Source organism: Embiotoca jacksoni, unplaced genomic scaffold (genome assembly GCF_022577435.1).
Source record: "Embiotoca jacksoni isolate LCO1_2020_lvr unplaced genomic scaffold, fEmbJac1.0.p SCAF_106, whole genome shotgun sequence".
Taxonomy (NCBI): domain Eukaryota; kingdom Metazoa; phylum Chordata; class Actinopteri; family Embiotocidae; genus Embiotoca; species Embiotoca jacksoni.
The window spans coordinates 233,445-252,921 of record NW_027185237.1 but is presented as its reverse complement, the minus strand read 5'-3'; the positions used below and the strand labels follow the sequence as shown (position 1 = coordinate 252,921).

Sequence of the window (19,477 nt, the reverse complement as noted above, 5' to 3'; positions counted from 1 at the left end):
TGTTGTCAGATTGTTGTCAAGTTGTTGTCAGGTTGTTATCAGGTTGTTGTCAGGTTGTTGTCAGATTGTTGTCAGGTTGTTGTCAGGTTATTGTCAGGTTGTTGTCAGGTTGTTGTCAGGTTGTTGTCAAGTTGTTGTCAGGTTGTTATCAGGTTGTTGTCAGGTTGTTGTCAGATTGTTGTCAGGTTGTTGTCAGATTGTTGTCAGGTTGTTGTCAGATTGTTGTCAGGTTGTTGTCAGGTTATTGTCAGGTTGTTGTCAGGTTATTGTCAGGTTATTGTCAGGTTATTGTCAGGTTGTTGTCAGGTTATTGTCAGGTTGTTGTCAGGTTATTGTCAGGTTATTGTCAGGTTGTTGTCAAGTTGTTGTCAGGTTGTTATCAGGTTGTTGTCAGGTTGTTGTCAGATTGTTGTCAGATTGTTTATCAGTCAGTTGTTGTCCTAGTTGCCGTTGTGTTCAGTTGCCAGCAGGTGTTGTCACAGACACGATCAATCATACACCACTTAAACTGATGCAGAATCTGACTGATGTCATTTTGACTGTTTAACTTTTGTCACTTGTGTCTGTTTTCATTCATTTTTTCTGATCAGTTTTTTTTTATTGTTCTGTTATCGAACACTTTTTCACAATCCTCCAGGAAAATGTAAAGTCGTGTGTTGTTCTGCAGGAATTTAAATGTTGAACATCTGCTTCAGACATCGCAGGTTTGAAACCCCGTCGCTCTGCTGCTCTGACGGTGTCACACGTTTCCCGCTGTCACCTGTGTTCCTTCTGTCTAATCTACCTGCTGAACTTTGACCCTCCACTGAGCAAACCGCAGGGGTCAAAGGTCACAGACACGCCGAGTCAACGACCTTGGGCGTGTTTACAGACTCCGATTCGGCCAATCAGAGGAGAGGACGCCCTGTCTGGCTGACTCTCTGCTGCTACTCCTTCTCCTTCCTCTTCTGTGGCTCCACGATGCACACCAAAGGAAACTCCTGGTGAGACCCGGGCACTTGTTTTTATTTCTAACTTCAGCTTTAAAAACAAAGTTAAATCAGATAATTATTCTCTGATCAAACAGTTTCTTTTCTGTTCTGCACTTTTGACATTTGAATCAGTGTTTCCTGTTTAGGTTAGGTTAGGTAGTTACTTTATTAATCCCCGAGGGGACATTTTTTTCGCTACAGCAGGATACAGGAAGCAATAAGATAATAATAGAATAATAGAAAGCAATAAAATAGCAGTAAAATAGCAGTAAAAATATAAAATATAAAATAAAATATAAAATGCACAGTATATACAGTGTATATACAGTACAGTATATATCTATATATATTATATACAAACAACCAAGAACACAGTAACAGTGTTATTGTTATGTGATGGATTTTGCCAGAGGTGAGTTATTGTACAGTCTTATTGCGGTCGGCAGGAATGATCTCCTGTATCAGGAATGATCTCCTGTATCAGGAATGATCTCCTGTATCTGGAATGATCTCCTGTATCAGGAATGATCTCCTGTATCAGGAATGATCTCCTGTATCAGGAATGATCTCCTGTATCTGGAATGATCTCCTGTATCTGGAATGATCTCCTGTATCTGTCCTTGTGACAGCGGAGCTGGAGGAATCTTTTGGAGAACGTCCTCCTCTGTCCCTGCAGAAGGTGGAGAGGGTGGTCAGGATTATCCAATATGGACAATAGTTTGTTCAGCGTCCTCCTCTCCACCACCTTTTCCAGGCTGTCCAGTTTGTAGCCGATGATGGAGCCGGCCTTCTTCACCAGTTTGTTAAGTCTGTTGGTGTCACCGGCTCCAATGCTGCTCCCCCAGCAGACCACAGTGAAGTACAATGCACTGGCCACAACAGATGGTAGAACATCTCCAACATCTTGCTGCACACAATGAAGGATCGAAGTTTCCTCAAGAAAAAGAGTCGACTCATCACCTTCTTGTAGACAGCATTGATGTTGGTCTTCCAGTTCAGTCTGTTGTCATGGAGACACCAGGTACTTGTACTCCTCCACCATGTCCACCTCCTCTCCCAGAACTCTCAGCGGTTGTGGAGCCGTCATCTTCCTCCTGAAGTCGACCACCATCTCTCTGGTCTTGGCCACGTTCAGGAGCAGGTGATTTCTTCCCGTCCACTCCACAAAGTCCTCCACTACTGCCCTGTACTCCTCCTCCCGTCCATCCCTTATACACCGTCCACTGCAGAGTCATCAGAGAACTTCTGCAGATGTCTTGACTCTGAGTTGTTCTGGAAGTCAGTTGTGTATAAGGTGAACAGGAAGGAGACAGAACATTTCCCTGAGGAGCTCCAGTACCACTGACCACCGTATCAGACAGCACACTGCCCAGACGGACAAACTGTGGTCTGCTTGTCAGGTAGTCATTGATCCAGGAGATGGTGGACACGCCCACCCCCTCTCCACCCCCACCACCTGCAGCTTCTCACTCAGCAGCAGTGGTTGGATGGTGTTAAATGCACTGGAGAAATCAAAGAAAGTGATTCTCACAGATTCACCGGTTCCATCCAGGTGAGACTGAGCTCGTTGCAGCAGGTAGATGATGGCGTCATCCACTCCCACATGAGGCTGGTACACAAATTGCAGAGGGTCCAGAGAAGATTTCACCAGCGACCTGAGGTGGGCCAAGACCAGCCTCTCCAGCACCTTCATCATATGAGATGTGAGGGCAACCGGTCGGTAGTCGTTGAGGCTTATCGCTGTGAACTTCTGAAACTCATTAAAAAGGCTGAATCAAACCCAAAGTACACTGAAAGCTGTTTGCAGTACGACCACCGAGTCTCGTTTGAAAGGAAACTCTGAAGTTTTATCTCCAACAGTCAAAGTCACCGTAGTTGCTCCGAGTTATTGAGGCCTGACTTTTGCAAACAAACGCCTGTAAAATCACTGATTATATTTGATTAGAATCTGATTCTGGGTTTTGAAGTCAATGAAATTTGGCTGAATAATCATCAGTAATGTGGATGTAAAGACTCGGTGGGTAAAACAAGAGAACAGTCTGTAAAAATCTGAAAATGACTTCAGTAATGTAGCTTTTAAAAACACAGGAAGAAACGATACTTAAGACATATTTCATAGGATATCCAAAAATCTAAGATGATACCGTGTCTCATATCAGGATATATATATATATACACATTTATTGCCCTGCCCGACTTTAAATCATCATTAAATTATTTTCCAACATTAAAAAAAAAAAAAACTGAAACATTTAGTGGATTTTTCATTAATGACCAAACACAAGAACATGAATGAAACGTGCAAATTTGTTGTGTCTTATTTTTATTTCAGGAACTAAAACTGTATTCATTTCTTATATTGTATTTTATATAAGAAGTCTGTCAGCTGACGTGTCCGTCGGGTCGGACAGTAAAGTTCAGCTCTTTGTACCGCTGCTGCAGTTAAACTCACGTTTCTACAGTTTCTTCACGGAAAAAATCTGCTGGATCGTCACTTTCTGTGTTTTTCTTTGTTTCCTAAAAAGATTCAGATCTACCACCATCACTGATGCCACCCCCCCCTCTCCCCTCCTTCACTGCACAAAACCTCACTATCAGCACATTTTGGTCCATAAAACCTCATTTAACAACAACAGGTTGAAATCTTTTTACCCAATTAAGTTTTATTTATTTCATTGTTTTAATTACATTTTTCAAAAAATGAATCAGTCCTTCACCTGCAGACAAACAGAAATCTAAAGTAAACAGACGAGAAGGGACTGAAAAACGAATTCATATCTCACACGTCCAACAGAAAAACAAGACAAACCATCCATATTTTATGGTGGAAGTTGAATTCGGGTGTTCAGCTGCATCCAGCTGTTTTGTGGATGTGTATTCAGTGTGTTTTCTCCCTGTCAGCTGCTGCTCCTTCGAGGACTACAAACTCACCACCGAGTGGCTGCTGAACCAGACGAGCCACCGTCCGAAGGTCGCCGTGATCTGTGGTTCAGGACTCGGCCTGCTGGCTGACAGAGCCACCAACAAGCAGACCTTCAGGTACCAGGACATCCCCAACTTCCCCGTCAGCACAGGTGAGTCGATCACGCAGCTTCTTCTTTGGAGAGTTTTAACCTGCATTTGTGGACGCAGCAATGAACTGTGTTCACAGACGATGGTTTTCACAAGTGTTCCTGAGCCCATGCAGTGATTTCCACTCCAGAATAGTGTGTTTTTAATGCAGTGCTGCCTGAGGGCCCGAAGATCACCACCATCCAATAATAGTTTCCAGCCTTGTCCCTTGTGTTCAGAGATTTCTCCAGATTCTCTGAGTCTTTTAATGATATTATGAACCGTAGACGATGAAATCCACTAATTCTTTGTAGTTTTACGTTGAGGAACATTATTCTTAGATTGTTGAACTATTTTCCAACACAGTCTTTCAGAGTGGTGAACCTCTCCCCATCTTCACTGCTGAGAGACTCTGCCTCTCTGAAATCATCTTTTATACCCAATCATGTTACTGATCTGTTGCCAGGCAACATAATTAATTGTGAGATGTTCCACCAAGTTTGGTGTTTTTAGCATTACACAACTTTTCCATCTTTTGTTGAACCTGTCACAACTTTTTAAAGATGTGTTTCTGCCAACAAATTCAAAATGAGCACACATTTTTCTAAAAACAATAAATTTGTTTGATATGTTGTCTTTGGCCTATTTTCTATTAAATATATGTATTTACATTTAACATTTCATCCCAGCTTTGTTTGAAACCGGGTTTTCTCAGAGCCACCCTCTAGTGGCCTCTACCTTGACGTTTTAGACCATGAAGCTCTTGAGACATAAGAGGCTGAAATGTCCCTGAGGAAACTTCCCCTTGTTTACTGTCTCTCTGTCCCAGTCGCGGGTCATGAAGGCTGCCTGGTGTTCGGGACGATCGAGGACACTCCCTGCGTCTTCATGCAGGGTCACTTCCACCTGTACGAAGGTTACTCCCTCTGTAAGGTGAGTCCTTGTCCCCTCAGTGTCCACATTTGGACAAGAACTCGACTGATGAGCCCCATTTTACCCAGCATGCAAGACAGATGAGTCAACATCAGGTGGTTGTCTGCGGTGTCCGTCTTTCTGGAGGCGACCGACCTGCTGAGAGACCTGTGAACGTGATAATGTAATGTGGACATCTTGTCTCGCTGTCTGTCCCAGGTGACGTTCCCTGTGAGGATCTTTAAGCTGATGGGGGTGGAGTCTCTGCTGGTGACGAACGCCTCTGGAGGAATCTGTCCCGACTTCAAGGTTGGAGACATTATGATCATCAAGGACCACATCAACCTGCCGGGATTCGCCGGACAACACCCGCTGTGTGGACCCAACGACGAGCGGTGAGACAGGAGGACAGACGGGTGGAGAGACAGGAGGGCTATCAGAAAGACAAACAAGGGGACAGAAAGAAGGACATATAGGAAGACAGAAATACAGACAGGTGGATAGACAGACAAGAAGAAACAGAAAAGACGTTTTCATTTTAAATAAACTTTATTAATGTTGTGTCCCTCTGTCTGCCTGTCTGTCCGTCTCTCTGTCTGTCTGTCTGTCTGCCCCTCTCGCTCTCTTTCCCTCTCTCTGTCCCTCTGTCTGTCCCTCTGTCTGTCCCTCCACAGTTTTGGGATCCGGTTCCCGTGCATGTCCGACGCCTACAGTAAGGTTCTGAGGAGTTTGGCGTTGGACGTCGGCTCCGAGCTCGGCTGCAGCGACTTCATCAGAGAGGGCGTCTACTGCATGGTGAGCGGACCGAACTTCGAGACCATCGCCGAGGCCCGAATGCTGTTGATCCTGGGCTGCGACTCTGTGGGTAAGACAGGAAGTGGACGCAGAGAGACAGACCGGCCGTCTTCAGTAATTGGTCATTGAAGGGAAAACCCTCCCAGTGAGCTGGTTAATAATTCAGGGTCTTAACGAGGCTCGTTAGCGAGTCAGCGGGGAGAGAAGCGATTGGTTCTCAACGTGACGGCCGTTGATCTGACCGCAGATCAGATCCAAAACACAGAATGATTATTACTGTTACAACAACACAACAGAGACTTCTGGGAGCAGGAGGAGGCTCGAGAGGTCCAGCTGATGATTCAGTGGCTCCTTTGGTTTGGTTCTAGGGGTTCTTGAGAAGGTGCTTGAGGTACCAGGGGTCCTTCAAAGAGGTTCTTGGATGCCTGGAAAGGTTCTGTAGATTCTTAAGGAGGGTCTTCTTCAAAGGTTTTGGGGATCCTGGAGAAAGGTCTATGGATCCTTGGGTCATTTGGTTCTTTGGACTCTGGACAAGGTTCTGGGGTTCTTTTATGAGGATCTATAGGTTTTTGATGAGGTTCTAGTGGTCGCCGAGGGGTTGTTGAAAGGTTTTTGTGGATCCCTTAGAAGTTTTTAGGGCCCTGTGGATTCCTTCAGAAGTCTTGCAGAGTTCTGGAGTTAATTGATGAGGTTCTAAGTGACTTTGCAATGTTCTAGGATTAATTGAGTGATGATCTATTGAGCTTTTGAGAAGGGTTTAGGGTTCTTGAAAAGGGCCCGTAGAAGGGTCTTGTGTTTCCCAAGAGAATCTAGAAGTTTTGATGAGGCCCTTAGGAAAAACACTCGGGTCCTTCATAGGTTTCTTGGAGTTCATTGGTTCTATGAGGAGGTCCTAGGACTCCTGGAGAGGGAGTCCTTTTATAGATATCTTGAGGATCATTAAAAGGAGGTTCTAGGAGTTATTCAAGAGGTTCTGAAGAGGTTTTTGGGTTCTTGGACCTGGTTCTTTGGGTCACAGAGGAGCATCTGAAGGTTTCTGAGAAGGTTGTTCTTCCGAAGGGTCAAATGTGCTCAATGAGTCCTGGAGAGGGTTCGAGTTTTTTTTGACAAGTTCTAGGGGTCCATGGAAAGTTCTCAAATGGTCCTTCAGGCGCTTCTATGGTTCCCTGAGTCCTTTTAGGGATTCTTCAGAGGGGTCGATGGTCTGAGTAGAGCGGTTTGATGAGGTTCTTGAGCACCCTGAGGAGGTTTCAGTGGTTTATTAGGGTCATTGAAGGCTTTCTAGAGCTCCATTGGAGGTTTGAGTGTTCCTTGAGAAAGGTCTTTGGTTCCTTGAAGACTCCAGGCTCCTCGAGGTGCCTTCAGGGGCTTCTTGAGGAGGTTCCTGTAATCCTCAAGAGATTTTCTGTGCTTTTTACATCATCCTTCAAGAGGCCAAACGGGTTTGTGGATTCTTTAAAAGGATCTCGATCGTTACGAAGGGTCTGAGATCTTTGTGGAGGATCGAGGTGAGCCTCATTCTGCACACTGTTTATCTTCAGCCTCATATATTCAGAAATTAATTGAAATTAGAATGAACAGAGATGTTCGGTGAACAGTTGTCAGAATACCAACATGGATCCTCCAGCATCAGATCGTACAACGAACTCATGACGGGTTTGTCGGCAGGAGCCACAACATCAGCAGGGTCTCATTAAAAATGTCTGCTGGTCCAGTGTTAAAGAGACGGCGTCGCAGCCTGCAGCTCGACACGCTGCTCAACACAATCAGGACGGATGATGAGGTCACATGACACGTGTCTCCCGTTGTGTTGAATACCGGCAGTATTCATTCATCTTGGCTTACAGAACTACTTTGATCAGGTGGAGCTGATGACTTTTAAACAAACATCATGAGCAGGACTCATAATTAAACTGTCCCTCTATTATACATTTATCACTGTTATAAAGTTTGATTTAATCAGAAGTGACAACGAATTAATTATATTTTTATATTTGTGTTCAGGTATGAGTACAGTTCCTGAAGTGACGGTGGCAAAACATTGTGGCCTCAGAGTTCTTGGTCTGTCGCTGATCACCAACAAGGTCAGTTAGTAAAACCACAGCAGCGTTTCTGTTTGACGTTACTGCGTGACGTTGCAGCGTGACGTTGCTGCGTGACGTTGCTGCGTGACGTTGCTGCGTGACGTTGCTGCGTGACGTTACAGCGTGACGTTGCCGTGTGACGTTGCAGCGTGACGTTACAGCGTGACGTTGCCGCGTGACGTTACAGCGTGACGTTGCAGCGTGACGTTGCCGCGTGACGTTACAGCGTGACGTTGCAGCGTGACGTTGCAGCGTGACGTTACAGCGTGACGTTGCAGCGTGACGTTGCCGCGTGACGTTACAGCGTGACGTTGCAGCGTGACGTTACAGCGTGACGTTGCCGCGTGACGTTGCCGCGTGACGTTGCAGCGTGACGTTACAGCGTGACGTTGCAGCGTGACGTTGCCGCGTGACGTTACAGCGTGACGTTGCAGCGTGACGTTGCCGCGTGACGTTACAGCGTGACGTTACAGCGTGACGTTACAGCGTGATGTTACAGCGTGACGTTACTTCGTTTGTGACAGAAGCAGCTTGTTTGCATGACAGTGTTGACACACCCGTATTGTGTTGCAGGTGTCTTTGGACTACAGTCGGGAAGAGAAGGTGAACCACGAGGAGGTTCTTGAGATCAGTAAAATGAGGGCGGAGGTTCTGCAGAAACTCGTCGCCACGCTGATCAGTCGCTGCCAGCAGCAGAGCATCAACACACACTAACAGCATCAACACACACTAACAGCATCAACACACACACACACACACACACACACACACACACACACACACACACACACCCACATGGTTCTCTCCTTGTTGTTCCACAACCTACGAGCTCACACACGTACAAATATGATGCAACACATCAGTGAAACAGACTGGAGGTCTGTCAACTGCTTCAACTGTCCTTTCACAATAAAACTTGAACTGTAAATAACTGAAGACTCTGATTTTAATTCAGTTCTCCTGTTTTAAATTGACGTGACCGTTACTTCACCTGTCTGTTGTCCCACGGCGGTCGTCAGGGGGTAACGGGGCCCTCTGATTGGCCGGCCGCTCGGCTCCATCGCCGGGAGGGGGAGGTGAGGGCTCGGAGCCAACGTCCTGTTTACGTTCCGGCAGGTGTGATTGACAGCAGATGGAGAGGTGGGAAAACATGTTGTGAGAGACGAAGAGGAGGAAGAGGAGGAAGCTTCAGGCTTCTGTAGGTTTTAATCTAAACAAACAGAAAGCTGCAGGTTTTATTTGGCTGAACTTTGACATCTGAATCCTCAGCACCGTATCCTGTTTCTATGGCAACCGTTTCTCGTTCATCGATAAAATGAGAAGATTTGTTTAAAAGAGGGTCCAAATGGGTGTCAGGAGGTGTAGTCTCTGCTCGGGGGGGTTGGACTATCTGCAGGTTCAGAAACCTTTAGGGCGGGGCTTACTGGGCTGGACGCTACGGATTAGATGACAGAAAAAACAGATGACAAACCTTTAGTTCCTGGAAATGTTCTTATCTTACATGCTGATGTTTCATTACTTTTTTTTTTACTGGATAATGTAACATCTGGCCAGTCAGACAGACAGACAGACAGACAGTCAGACAGACAGTGTTTCCTGCAGGGTGTCTTCATGCTGAGTTTCTCTGCAGCAGCAGCCGCTGTGATGAATCCCGCTGAGAGTCGAGCTTTTTATTCTCACGAGGAGACGAGAGACAGTCGGACTGAAACACCAGGACGGAGCTCACAGCTCACAGATACAGTCCAGTCTCCTCCAGGTCTCCTCCAGGTCTCCTCCAGGTCTCCTCCAGATCTCCTCCAGATCTCCTCCAGGTCTCCTCCAGATCTCCTCCAGGTCTCCTCCAGATCTCCTCCAGGTCTCCTCCAGGTCTCCTTCCATCATGGCCAGCTCTCTCCTGCAAGCGATGGAGATCTCCGCCTCTCAGTTTCTGGATATTTTTAATCACTACGATAAAGACGGTGAGCAGCTCTGCTGTTTGATGACATCACCTATGACCTCATCGAGTCGCACCTGTCGTCTGGTCTCATGTAGATCTTTGACGTCCTCTGCTGTTCTTTCAGGGAACGGATTCATTGAAGGTAAAGAGCTGCAGAGTTTCATCAGAGAGCTGAGAGAAGCTCGACAGCGGGCGGGGCTGGTGAGTTCAGACACACCTGTCCACCTGTCTACCTGTCTACCTGTCCACCTGTCTATCTGTCCACCTGTCTACCTGTCCACCTGTCTACCTGTCTACCTGTCCATCTGTCCACCTGTCCATCTGTTCAGATGTGTCAGTCTGTAGTTCTGTAGAGGTTTTTGTAGTTCCTGTGAAGCCGCCTCGTCTCAGCTGCTGTTGATCAGCTGATCTGAAGAAAAGGAAGATCTTATCATTTTAATTCCACGTTGTTTGTTTGTTTGTTTGTTTGTTTGTTTGTTTGTTTCAGGGTCTGACCGATGAGATGCAGCAGTTTGTGTCCGAATGCGAGAAAGACTCTGAGAGAAGAATCGGACTGATCCAGGTGAGGTTCTGTGTCGTGTTTTGATCTCAGTGTTTTGTGCCTGAGAAGACGAGTTCAGGGGACACGAAGTCCGCTGGTTTGATTTTCTTTTGTTGAATACGTGTCGGAGAAACTTAAAGTGTCCTGAGATGACAAATGGAGCTGAACAAATAAAACACATCCATAAATTCCTTAAATTTGATCAGTGGAAACTGAAGTTTACTGACTTTTCTAAATAAATATAGTTTGAAGAAAAATGTTTCAGTGTTTCGTTGACAATGAAAATAAATGTAATTAAAGTTAGAAATGAATTGAAACAGAAGAAGACGGTATTTAATGAGCTGCTTCGAGTTTTATTTAGATTTAAAAAACATCTGAGCTGCTTGGAGAAGTTCCTGAATGTTCAGCTCATCGTCTGGATGTTGGATTTGTGTGTTTAAACGTTTCTACGACGTCTTGATGAAACGTCGACCGTGTTCCTGCAGCTGGTGCAGATTTTACCCACCGAGGAGAACTTCCTGCTGTTCTTCAGACAGCAGCTCAGCTCCTGCTCACACTTCATGCAGGTACGTCCACCTTCATCCTCATCGGCAGGTCGGATTATTATCAGCTGTCTTCTCCAACAGCACTTCTCTTCTTCTTCATGTGTTTTGTTGTCACGTTGTGTGAGTTGCATCATGTGCTCAGTTTACATGAACTGTGTTGATCTCTGATCTCTGATCTGATCTGATCTGATCTCTGATCTCTGATCTGATCTGATCTGATCTGATCTCTGATCTCTGATCTGATCTGATCTGATCTGATCTCTGATCTCTGATCTCTGATCTGATCTGATCTGATCTGATCTGATCTCTGATCTGTTCCTCCTCAGGTGTGGAGACGTTACGATGCCGATCACAGCGGATACATCGAGGCAGACGAGCTGAAGGTGATTTCTAATTACACAAACCGTTCGCCGATCAGTTCGTCTGCACGATGAGTGTCTGGTCACCATGACAACATGATGCTGTGCTCACTGTCCTGTAGAACTTCCTGAAGGATCTGCTGCTGAAAGCTCAGAGGACGTGTGACAGCACAAAACTGGACGAGTACACAGCTGCTACTGTAAGTATTACAGTACTACTGTAGTAACGGCAGTAAAACGCAGATAAATTGTTCGTGACTGCAGAGAAACTTTAGAAGTACTGTGGTAACGTTGTAGAAGAACTTAGTAAAAACAGTCGTACTATAGCATGTCGTCCAAAGTATGTACTTTTTTTGACATATTTCGGATGACATGGTCCTATAACATGTCTAAAATATGTCAAAAAAGTCCCTATATTGTGTCGTCCTGTCGAAAAACTACTTGAATGAGATTGAAACAGTCGAATATTCTGAGTGCAGTTGAACTAAGTTTAAAGGAGTTTTCTTTCTCTTCCAGTTGAAGATCTTTGATGCCGACGGAGACGGGAAGTTGTGTCTGGGCGAGATGTCCAGGTGGGCGACGAGCTCCGATCGCCTCCCTGCTGCCTTTTCATGTCTGACTTTGTGCTCCGTTTTCAGGTTGCTGCCCGACGAACAGAACTTCCTGCTCAGGTTCCAGGTGAGTCCGACCCGTCGGCCTTTCTGTTGTCAGAAGCTTTTTCTGATCACGTGACTGAACAACAACAACAACCCTGTCTCTGTCGTCTCTTTCTCTCAGGGAGTGAAGATGCCCAAACATCACTTCAACAGGATCTTTGGTTCCTTCGATCAGGTCCGGACGTTCCGTTTACGTCGTTCTTTTATTCTGCAAAGTTCCCTGTTTCTGCTCAAACTCATGACCTCTGACCTTTTGTTGTTTGTTTGTTTAGGACGGCGCCGGTTTCATGGACGCATCGGATCTGGATTCTCTGCTCAGAGATGTGTGTGAGGAATACAAGGTGTGCTCCGTTGGTTCTCAGACCTCCCGGTGTTTCCAGGTGTTTCCAGGTGTTTCCAGGTGTTTCCAGGTGTTTCTAGCTCGGACTGACCGCCGTCTCTCCTGCAGGTTCTGGACCCGGCCGACCTCCCTCGGTACCGCTCCTCCATCATGGAGCTGTCGGACGGAGGGAAACTGTATCGCGGCGATCTCTGTGTGCTGCTGTGTGATGAAGACGGACACGCCCCCTCTCAGTAGAGCTCCTCCCACCGCCACCACACCTGATGTCTCCCGCAGGCCACGCCCCCTCCTCCACCCTCTGACACTGTAAAGGTTTAGCTGTTTGATGCCATCAGTAGAATCGCTTCAACTGAAATGTGACACATTTGGTTGTAGAACAATAAAGTTTGTTGGTCTAAAGTTGTTTTTTTTGTCCGAGTTGAATTTTAAACCCGTCACACACATCTTATCTGTATTCCAGGTAAATTAAACTCACCGACGCCTGAAGATTCAAATGAAGTGTTTTAATATCAAACTGTAATAAATGCGTTAGTTTTCACTGAGCATGTGCAGACAGTCACATGACGGCTCGCGGTACTTCCTGTTAGCGAAGCAGCAAATCATCTGCTCGATCGATTGGTCAGTAAAAATCTCAGCAGATTCTCTCATCAATAAATCATAAGTCGAGGGGGCGGGGCCACCGTACACAGCTATCTGATTGGTTATTGTGGTCCAATGAGAAGTGTCACAGATGTTTTTTTAGGATCCTTTCGTGCTTCTGATCATCGCCTCCATCGTCTTCCACTGATCTGGAGTCACCTGGAACACAAACATGTTGGAGATGTTAACGAAGTCTGAAACCAAACGGAGACAAACGAGCGTCAGCAGCCTGGGAACCAAGAAACAATCACGTTTCTCAGGGAAACACTTCAGCGTGACACACCCACCCTGCGTAGTTCGTTAAACTCTCCCGCCATCGACACGTATTCGCCTCCATCGAACCGAATGACCTGCAAAGAAAAAAACACATTTCATACATAAGAGATTGAATGAGATGACATTCGATGTAAAGTAGGAGACGAGATTAAATATGAGACATTTTAAAATGTCATATAAAAAAATTGGAGATAAAAATTAGAGATGAGATGTGAGGTAAAATAAGATGTGAGAAAATAGATAAAAGATAAGATATAAAATTAGAGATAATGTGAGATTGGAGATAATGTGAGGTTAGAGATAATGTGAGATTAGAGATAATGTGAGATTAGAGATAATGTGAGATTAGAGATAATGTGAGATTAGAGATAATGTGTTATTAGAGATAATGTGAGAATGGAGATAATGTGAGATTAGAGATAATGTGATATTAGAGATAATGCGATATTAGAGATAATGTGTTATTAGAGATAATGTGAGATTAGAGATAATGTGAGGTTAGAGATGTGAGATTGGAGATAATGTGAGATTAGAGATAATGTGATATTAGAGATAATGTGATATTAGAGATAATGCGATATTAGAGATAATGTGTTATTAGAGATAATGTGAGATTAGAGATAATGTGAGATTAGAGATAATGTGAGATTAGAGATAATGTGAGGTTAGAGATAATGTGATATAAAGTGAGATGAAGTTTGATCTCACCGCTCCAGACATCCAGCTTGCGTAGTCGCTGCTCATATAAGATGCCAGGTTTGCGATCTCGGCTGGTTGTCCGAGTCGACCCGTCGGGATGCGACCGATCATCGCCTTCTCAAAGGATCCGGTCGGGTCCAGACGGCTAAACGCCCCCTGAACACAACAAAAACAAACAAACAAACAAACAGATAAACAGTGACATCGAGCAGATCGACAAACATTAGCAGCTGAGGTCAGGTGGGCGGTACCTTTGTTCTGATTGGTCCAGGCTGAATGATGTTGAACCTGTGGCCGTAGCGCCCCCACTCTGCAGCCAGAGACCTGACGTGCAACAAGAACACCGTTACCATGGCACCCTCACACCTGAGACGATGACGTCACAGCGACCGCGGTCAGACTGACTTATAGAGCGCCTCGACTCCGGCCTTCGCCGACGCACTCGGGACCACGAAACCAGAACCAGACTCGGCATAGATGGTGGTGATGGCCAGGAAGGAAGCACCTGAACAGACCACAACAACAACAACAACAATAATAAACAACAAAAACACCTGCATCTGTTCTACCTTTGAACTTTGAGCTGTTCCGGTCAGTTGCAGTCCGGTTCTGACCAGTTTAAACTAAGTCTGAACTGTGACCCTCTCTGGTCATTGACCTCTCTGGTTCTGGACCAGTCTCACCTGTCTAGTTCTGGACCAGTCTCACCTCTCTGGTTCTGGACCAGTCTCACCTCTCTGGTTCTGGACCAGTCTCACCTCTCTGGTTCTGGATCAGCCTCTTTCCCAGCTCCAGGGTGACGTACGCCGTCCCGTTCAGGACGATGTCGGTGATGCTCTTCCAGCCGTTCGCCGACAGACGTTCTGACGGACAGACGAAGTTTCCCGCCGCGTTGTTGATGATCACCTGTCAACCAATCAGGAGACAGCACGCTGTGATGTCATTATAACAGATGGAAAACTGCTCTGATTGGACAGTTTGAAGGTTCAGACTTGGTTTCAGGGTTCTGGTTATAGGTCACGAGGGTCCTCCCAGTGTGTGTGTGTGTGTGTGTGTGTGTGTGTGTGTGTCTGTGTGTGTGTGTGTGTGTGTGTGTGTGAGAGTGTGTGTGTGTGTGTGTGTGTGTGTGTGTGTGTGTGTGTGTGTGTGTGTGTGTGTGTGTGTGAGAGAGTGTGTGTGTGTGTGTGTGTGTGTGTGAGAGAGTGTGTGTGTGTGTGTGTGTGTGCGCTTACATCAGGAAGTCCAGTCAGCGTCTCCATCTGGTCGACACAGCGAGCGACAGCCTGTGGATCCCTGACATCGAGTTGGACCACGTGGACCTGAGGACAGAGAGAAGGGGGACCGGGTCGGACCGGGTCGGACCTGGTGAGCTCGGGTTCGGTCCTGTTCTGGTTCTGGTTCTGACCTTGTTTCCAGTCTTCCTGCTGATCTCCTCGGCTGTCTGCTGCAGGACGTCCAGCTTCCTGAACAAAAAACACAGAGTCATGATTGTTAAATTTGGGTCACGTGACCTCTGACATGCTGATTCATTTTGTTTTGGGAGGGGAGGGGTGAAGAGGGGGGGTAGAGGGGGGGTCATGTGACCTCTGACCTGCTGGCGATGACGCACTGGGCTCCCAGCTGGGACAGGGTGGTGGTCATAGCCCGGCCCAGTCCCGTCCCGCCGCCCGTGATGAAGGCCACTTTGTTATTGAAGCTTCCTGTCGGCAGCATGGCGTCTTCGACCGCAGCGAAGAACCCCGGAGAACCGGACCGGAGACCCGCCGATCCGTGGAACCATGACTGAAACAGAACGCGCACGCACGATAAACAACATGTTATCATGTAAAACGTTAGAAACACTTCAACTCAGTTAGTTCATTGAGCAACGTTGAGTTTTTAAACATCAGGTGGAACAAAGAGCCAAGAACACATTCAGTGAGAATTAAAGTCAAATTTAAAATTAAATTCAGTTCAAAATCTGCTTAAATAAAAAAAATCTGTAAAAACTCAGAAAACAATTTGGTGTTCAATCATATTAAATTAAAGTCTACATTTAGTTCACTTTTAGAAATAAAACAGAAAAGAAATCAGCATGAAATTTATCTAAATTCAGTTTCGATTAAGGGGAAAAAAAAAATCTGAATAAATTCAGTAATAATTCGGTTTAAAATCTGATTAAATTCCATCTTATTTCAGTCAAAACTGTCCACAAACTTCTGGTCAGGACTGTAACTGCGTGTCATTTATGAGTAGCAAGTTTGCTTTGTTGTAATTTACAGTATCTGAGCCAGTGACGCCACCTGGTGGTGAGAGGAGTGAACTGCAACTCACCTGCCCAGACGCATTCATTTCTGCTCTATTTTTTATTCACAGATGAAAGTTAATGTGAAAAGAAACACCTGCAGACACACAAAATAGGAAGTAGGCCTGGATTTACCTGTTGGCCCCGCCCCCACCCAGAACTGGGTTCATTTACTTATTGTGATCGAACTGAAATCATTGATTATCTTCATTTTTGATCAGTCTGCTGATTATTTCAGTCAGTCAGAATAACAGAGAAATATTTAGATTTACACTCTAAAAGGAGGCAAAAAACAAGAAATTAATTTGTCAAAAAAATGAGACAATAGAAGTTTAACAAGATTAAATCAATCAAACAATCGATTCAGCTTCAATTCAAACATGTCAGAAGATTAAAAAAAAAACACGTTTTTTTTGTTGATTATTCAATTAATTCAAAGAAACCAGCAGAAACTTTGATACGTATAATTAATGAATGCTCGTGCACCAGTTGCTGTGCGTGCGCGTGCGCGATAGGCAGAGGCTCAAAAACTGGGTGAAAGGTCAAACTTTACGGAAAGGTTATATATTTATATATATTTTTAAGTGAAATTTAAACCGCGTTTAAGCAATAATTTGCATTTCACCTCCGGTGTGACTCAAACTGCTTTTTGATTGATTATTGATCACTGATTTATTATGACGTGTTAGGATCGGCTCCACTCTGACGTCACAGCCGGCGGATTAAAAAGTGCGTGAATTTGCATGAAATATTTAAGTGACGTAGTTTTTTCTCACCCGGAGGACTGAAGTCTTTCCTGCAGCCCAAAACTCAACTTTTCTCCAGAGAAGACCCGCCGCCATCTTTGAATACGACGTCACGATGTTTGGTTGGATCATACCATCATGGAGGGGAGAGACGGGCGAATGTACAGAAACAGGGCGTGTTTCACTTTAAAGATCCCAATAGAATAGAATTTAATAGATCGAAACCAACAGAAAAATACATCGGAAATAATATTAAAAGAATAAAAGAATAACAAAACAGGTATTAAATATCAGGTGGTTTTTTTTAATTGATAATCAATGAGTAGTTAAAATAAGTAAATACAATAATTATGTCAGTGAGTTCTGAATTACAAAATCTGGATTTACAGAAATATTTCAGAATTTATCTGAAATTCAGTAACGCCCCCCCCATCCCCCCACCCCCGTCATGGTTCAGTCCAGATGCGGCGATGATCACATGTTACCGTAATACGGTTAATAATACGGGCCACCAGAAAATAAAACTCCAGTTTAGTTTCTGATTTGTCTCCGCAAGCTACTTTCTGACGTCACATAATCGATGTTTAACCGGTTGAGTATCGATTAGTGACCTGATAAATCTTCATTGACCGTTTAAACATCGGCTTGGGAACTTTTATTTTGAAGGGCTTCCTGTTTTGCTCGGACAGTTACGGTAGCGGTCCCGGTGTGGTCCGACGGGGCGGAACACGGAGCTGGTTACAAACTTTGCAGCTGATCGATGAGCTCCGGAGGAGGTGATGGAGGAGGTGATGGAGGACCGAGGTTCGGAGCCAAAACTGATTCTGGTCTTCAGCGGGAAGCGGAAGTCCGGAAAGGACTACGTGACGGACCTGATCCAGGAGCGGTAAACATCCGCAGTTGGTTCCATTTGACTGTTTTGACGTCACTCAACTGCTTTACTTTCTGCTGACGTCACTTGAACACCTGTCTCTTCTTCTTCTGTAGTTTGGGGTGTGAAGCTTGCTGCGTCCTGCGTCTGTCTGGACCTCTGAAGCAGCAGTATGCTCAGGTGAGACCGACCGCGTGTTACCATGGTTACACACAGCCGATTACTTGCAGTCACTGGTTCTGGTGGTTCCACAGGAACACGGTCTGGACCTGGACCAACTGCTCGGTCCCGGTCCTTATAAAGAGCAGTACCGGGCCGATATGATCCGCTGGGGGGAAACCCGACGAAACCAGGACCCCGGGTTCTTCTGTCGCCTAGCAACCAAAGAAGCCCGGCAACCAGTGTGGGTACGTTAAGTCTCGTGTTGACGTCACCGCAGCTTCTTCATCGTGTTCACGTTCTTCTTCACTCTTTGGTCATCTTCTGGTTCCTCCTGCCGTTTGAGGCCAACCCCCAAAACTGAAGTGTTGCCTGGCAACCGGTTAGCAATATCATAGCAACCACTTAGCAACATCATAGAAACCACCTAGTAACACAGCTGGAGCGCCATGGCAACGCCAGAGTGACAGCTTCACAGCCACAGAGTCAACCACCCTGATGTAACAGCTTATTTCCTGTGATGTCACTGTAACAACTCTGTCATTGGTCAGTTGGCTGAGTTCTGCTCTGTGATTGGACAGCTGGTGAGTGACGCTCGACGGCTGTCGGACCTGCAGTGGTTCTGGTCTGAGTTTCCTCAGCAGACCCGAAGCATCAGAGTTCAGAGTTCAGAAAAAACGAGGACACAGAGGGGGTGGAGCTTCACCGCAGGTAGGACACCTGTCTGTCTCTACCTGTCTGTCCCTCAGGCGTGGATGTTGTACAGTAGTCTACCTGTCTGTCTCTCAGGTGTGGACGATGCAGAGTCAGAGTGCGGGTTGGACAGCGGCGTTGAATGTGATTGGATCATCACCAACGAAGCCGACGCCCCTTCGCTAGACGAGCAGCTGCAGCCGATCCTGAAGTTGGCCGAAGAAGCGGCTTCATCATCCTCCATCGTCACAGCTGATCAATAATCTGATAACTACCAAATGTCTCGCTAACGATCAACAAAAAAAGTTAAAATACTCAAAACATTTGATCAACAAATCAATACTCATCAATCAATCATTCTAAGGTTGGTGACATCATCACAGAGCAAAGGCTGATGGGAGATTCTCAGCTGGACTGTAAAGACGTCATTTATCAGCTGTTTGTGATCAAATCGTGAACTGATGAGTCGACGAGACGAATGTACGTGAATCTTTTTTGCATTGAATAAAATGTCGTGAAAATTAAACTTGAACACTTTGAAGCGGAGATGTTTTTCACCTCGTGGTGTTTTGTCGTTTTCTCTCTCGGCCGTTTGAACCGGACATTAACATGCGTCTCCGGAGACCAGCTGTGATCTCACTTCCAGACCCGGTGGAAGCAGCAGGTATCGACACTCTGGACGTCTTCGCTCTCTTGCGGCCTGATTTGATCACTTTATGGTTTTAAGTTGAACTTTACACTCGTTTTAAAACGGTTTCCGTACCGCTCAGCTGAACTGCCCACACCAACACAGGACAGCGTTTCTATTGGACATCATTACTACTCCTTATTCAGGTGATGTCAGCAGAGTGGGCGGTCCCTCAGTGAGGTCCAGCTTCACAGGTGAGGTGAGACCACCTCTGGAAGTAAATAAAAACCAC

General features: G+C 45.6%; 4 protein-coding genes across 6 annotated transcripts; 3 read left to right on the top strand and 1 right to left on the bottom strand.

The window, feature by feature from the left end:
* Positions 1–920: 920 nt before the first annotated feature.
* pnp4b (purine nucleoside phosphorylase 4b) lies at positions 921–8,744 on the top strand. Its single transcript, XM_069176137.1, has 7 exons — positions 921–983; positions 3,873–4,045; positions 4,852–4,955; positions 5,154–5,329; positions 5,609–5,799; positions 7,734–7,813; positions 8,387–8,744. Exons 1-7 carry the CDS (start codon positions 961–963, stop codon positions 8,525–8,527), a joined length of 888 nt encoding a protein of 295 aa, XP_069032238.1. The 5' UTR covers positions 921–960; the 3' UTR covers positions 8,528–8,744.
* Positions 8,745–9,535: 791 nt separating this feature from the next.
* calb1 (calbindin 1) lies at positions 9,536–12,589 on the top strand. Of its 2 annotated transcripts, XM_069176123.1 has the most exons (11): positions 9,536–9,771; positions 9,874–9,950; positions 10,237–10,311; positions 10,776–10,856; positions 11,162–11,218; positions 11,317–11,394; positions 11,711–11,766; positions 11,833–11,872; positions 11,972–12,025; positions 12,123–12,191; positions 12,299–12,589. In XM_069176123.1, exons 1-11 carry the CDS (start codon positions 9,693–9,695, stop codon positions 12,425–12,427), a joined length of 795 nt encoding a protein of 264 aa, XP_069032224.1. In that variant the 5' UTR covers positions 9,536–9,692; the 3' UTR covers positions 12,428–12,589. The 2 variants fall into 2 exon arrangements, with proteins under 2 accessions (XP_069032224.1, XP_069032217.1); XM_069176116.1 differs by having other exon boundaries at positions 11,711–11,872.
* An 89-nt stretch (positions 12,590–12,678) lies between these two features.
* Positions 12,679–16,937, bottom strand: decr1 (2,4-dienoyl CoA reductase 1, mitochondrial). The gene is made up of 10 exons (XM_069176104.1): positions 16,865–16,937; positions 15,396–15,586; positions 15,210–15,267; positions 15,037–15,123; positions 14,563–14,710; positions 14,210–14,309; positions 14,056–14,128; positions 13,814–13,960; positions 13,117–13,179; positions 12,679–12,988 (listed from the first exon to the last, which is right to left on the bottom strand). Exons 1-10 carry the CDS (start codon positions 16,928–16,930, stop codon positions 12,929–12,931), a joined length of 993 nt encoding a protein of 330 aa, XP_069032205.1. The 5' UTR covers positions 16,931–16,937; the 3' UTR covers positions 12,679–12,928.
* Positions 16,938–17,522: 585 nt separating this feature from the next.
* On the top strand, positions 17,523–19,089 carry LOC138214741 (phosphomevalonate kinase-like). Of its 2 annotated transcripts, none has more exons than XM_069176534.1 (5): positions 17,523–17,720; positions 17,822–17,885; positions 17,960–18,112; positions 18,446–18,575; positions 18,654–19,089. In XM_069176534.1, exons 1-5 carry the CDS (start codon positions 17,614–17,616, stop codon positions 18,818–18,820), a joined length of 621 nt encoding a protein of 206 aa, XP_069032635.1. In that variant the 5' UTR covers positions 17,523–17,613; the 3' UTR covers positions 18,821–19,089. The 2 variants fall into 2 exon arrangements, with proteins under 2 accessions (XP_069032635.1, XP_069032627.1); XM_069176526.1 differs by having other exon boundaries at positions 17,527–17,720; positions 17,936–18,112.
* Positions 19,090–19,477: the final 388 nt, after the last annotated feature.

Bases quoted from the DNA above. Each gene is read 5' to 3' on its own strand.
- pnp4b (XM_069176137.1), top strand. From the start codon at position 961: ATGCACACCAAAGGAAACTCCTG. The intron at 984-3,872 runs GTGAGACCCGGG...TCTCCCTGTCAG, and splicing joins CACACCAAAGGAAACTCCTG to CTGCTGCTCCTTCGAGGACT. The intron at 5,800-7,733 runs GTAAGACAGGAA...ATTTGTGTTCAG, and splicing joins CCTGGGCTGCGACTCTGTGG to GTATGAGTACAGTTCCTGAA.
- calb1 (XM_069176116.1), top strand. From the start codon at position 9,693: ATGGCCAGCTCTCTCCTGCAAGCGATGGAGATCTCCGCCTCTCAGTTT. The intron at 9,951-10,236 runs GTGAGTTCAGAC...TGTTTGTTTCAG, and splicing joins CTCGACAGCGGGCGGGGCTG to GGTCTGACCGATGAGATGCA. The intron at 11,219-11,316 runs GTGATTTCTAAT...ACTGTCCTGTAG, and splicing joins TCGAGGCAGACGAGCTGAAG to AACTTCCTGAAGGATCTGCT.
- decr1 (XM_069176104.1), bottom strand. From the start codon at position 16,930: ATGGCGGCGGGTCTTCTCTGGAGAAAAGTTGAGTTTTGGGCTGCAGGA. The intron at 15,587-16,864 runs GTGAGAAAAAAC...GTTCTGTTTCAG, and splicing joins GAAAGACTTCAGTCCTCCGG to TCATGGTTCCACGGATCGGC. The intron at 14,711-15,036 runs GTAAGCGCACAC...ATTGGTTGACAG, and splicing joins CGCTGACTGGACTTCCTGAT to GTGATCATCAACAACGCGGC.
- LOC138214741 (XM_069176526.1), top strand. From the start codon at position 17,614: ATGGAGGAGGTGATGGAGGACCGAGGTTCGGAGCCAAAACTGATTCTG. The intron at 17,721-17,821 runs GTAAACATCCGC...CTTCTTCTGTAG, and splicing joins ACGGACCTGATCCAGGAGCG to TTTGGGGTGTGAAGCTTGCT. The intron at 18,113-18,445 runs GTACGTTAAGTC...GTGATTGGACAG, and splicing joins AAGCCCGGCAACCAGTGTGG to CTGGTGAGTGACGCTCGACG.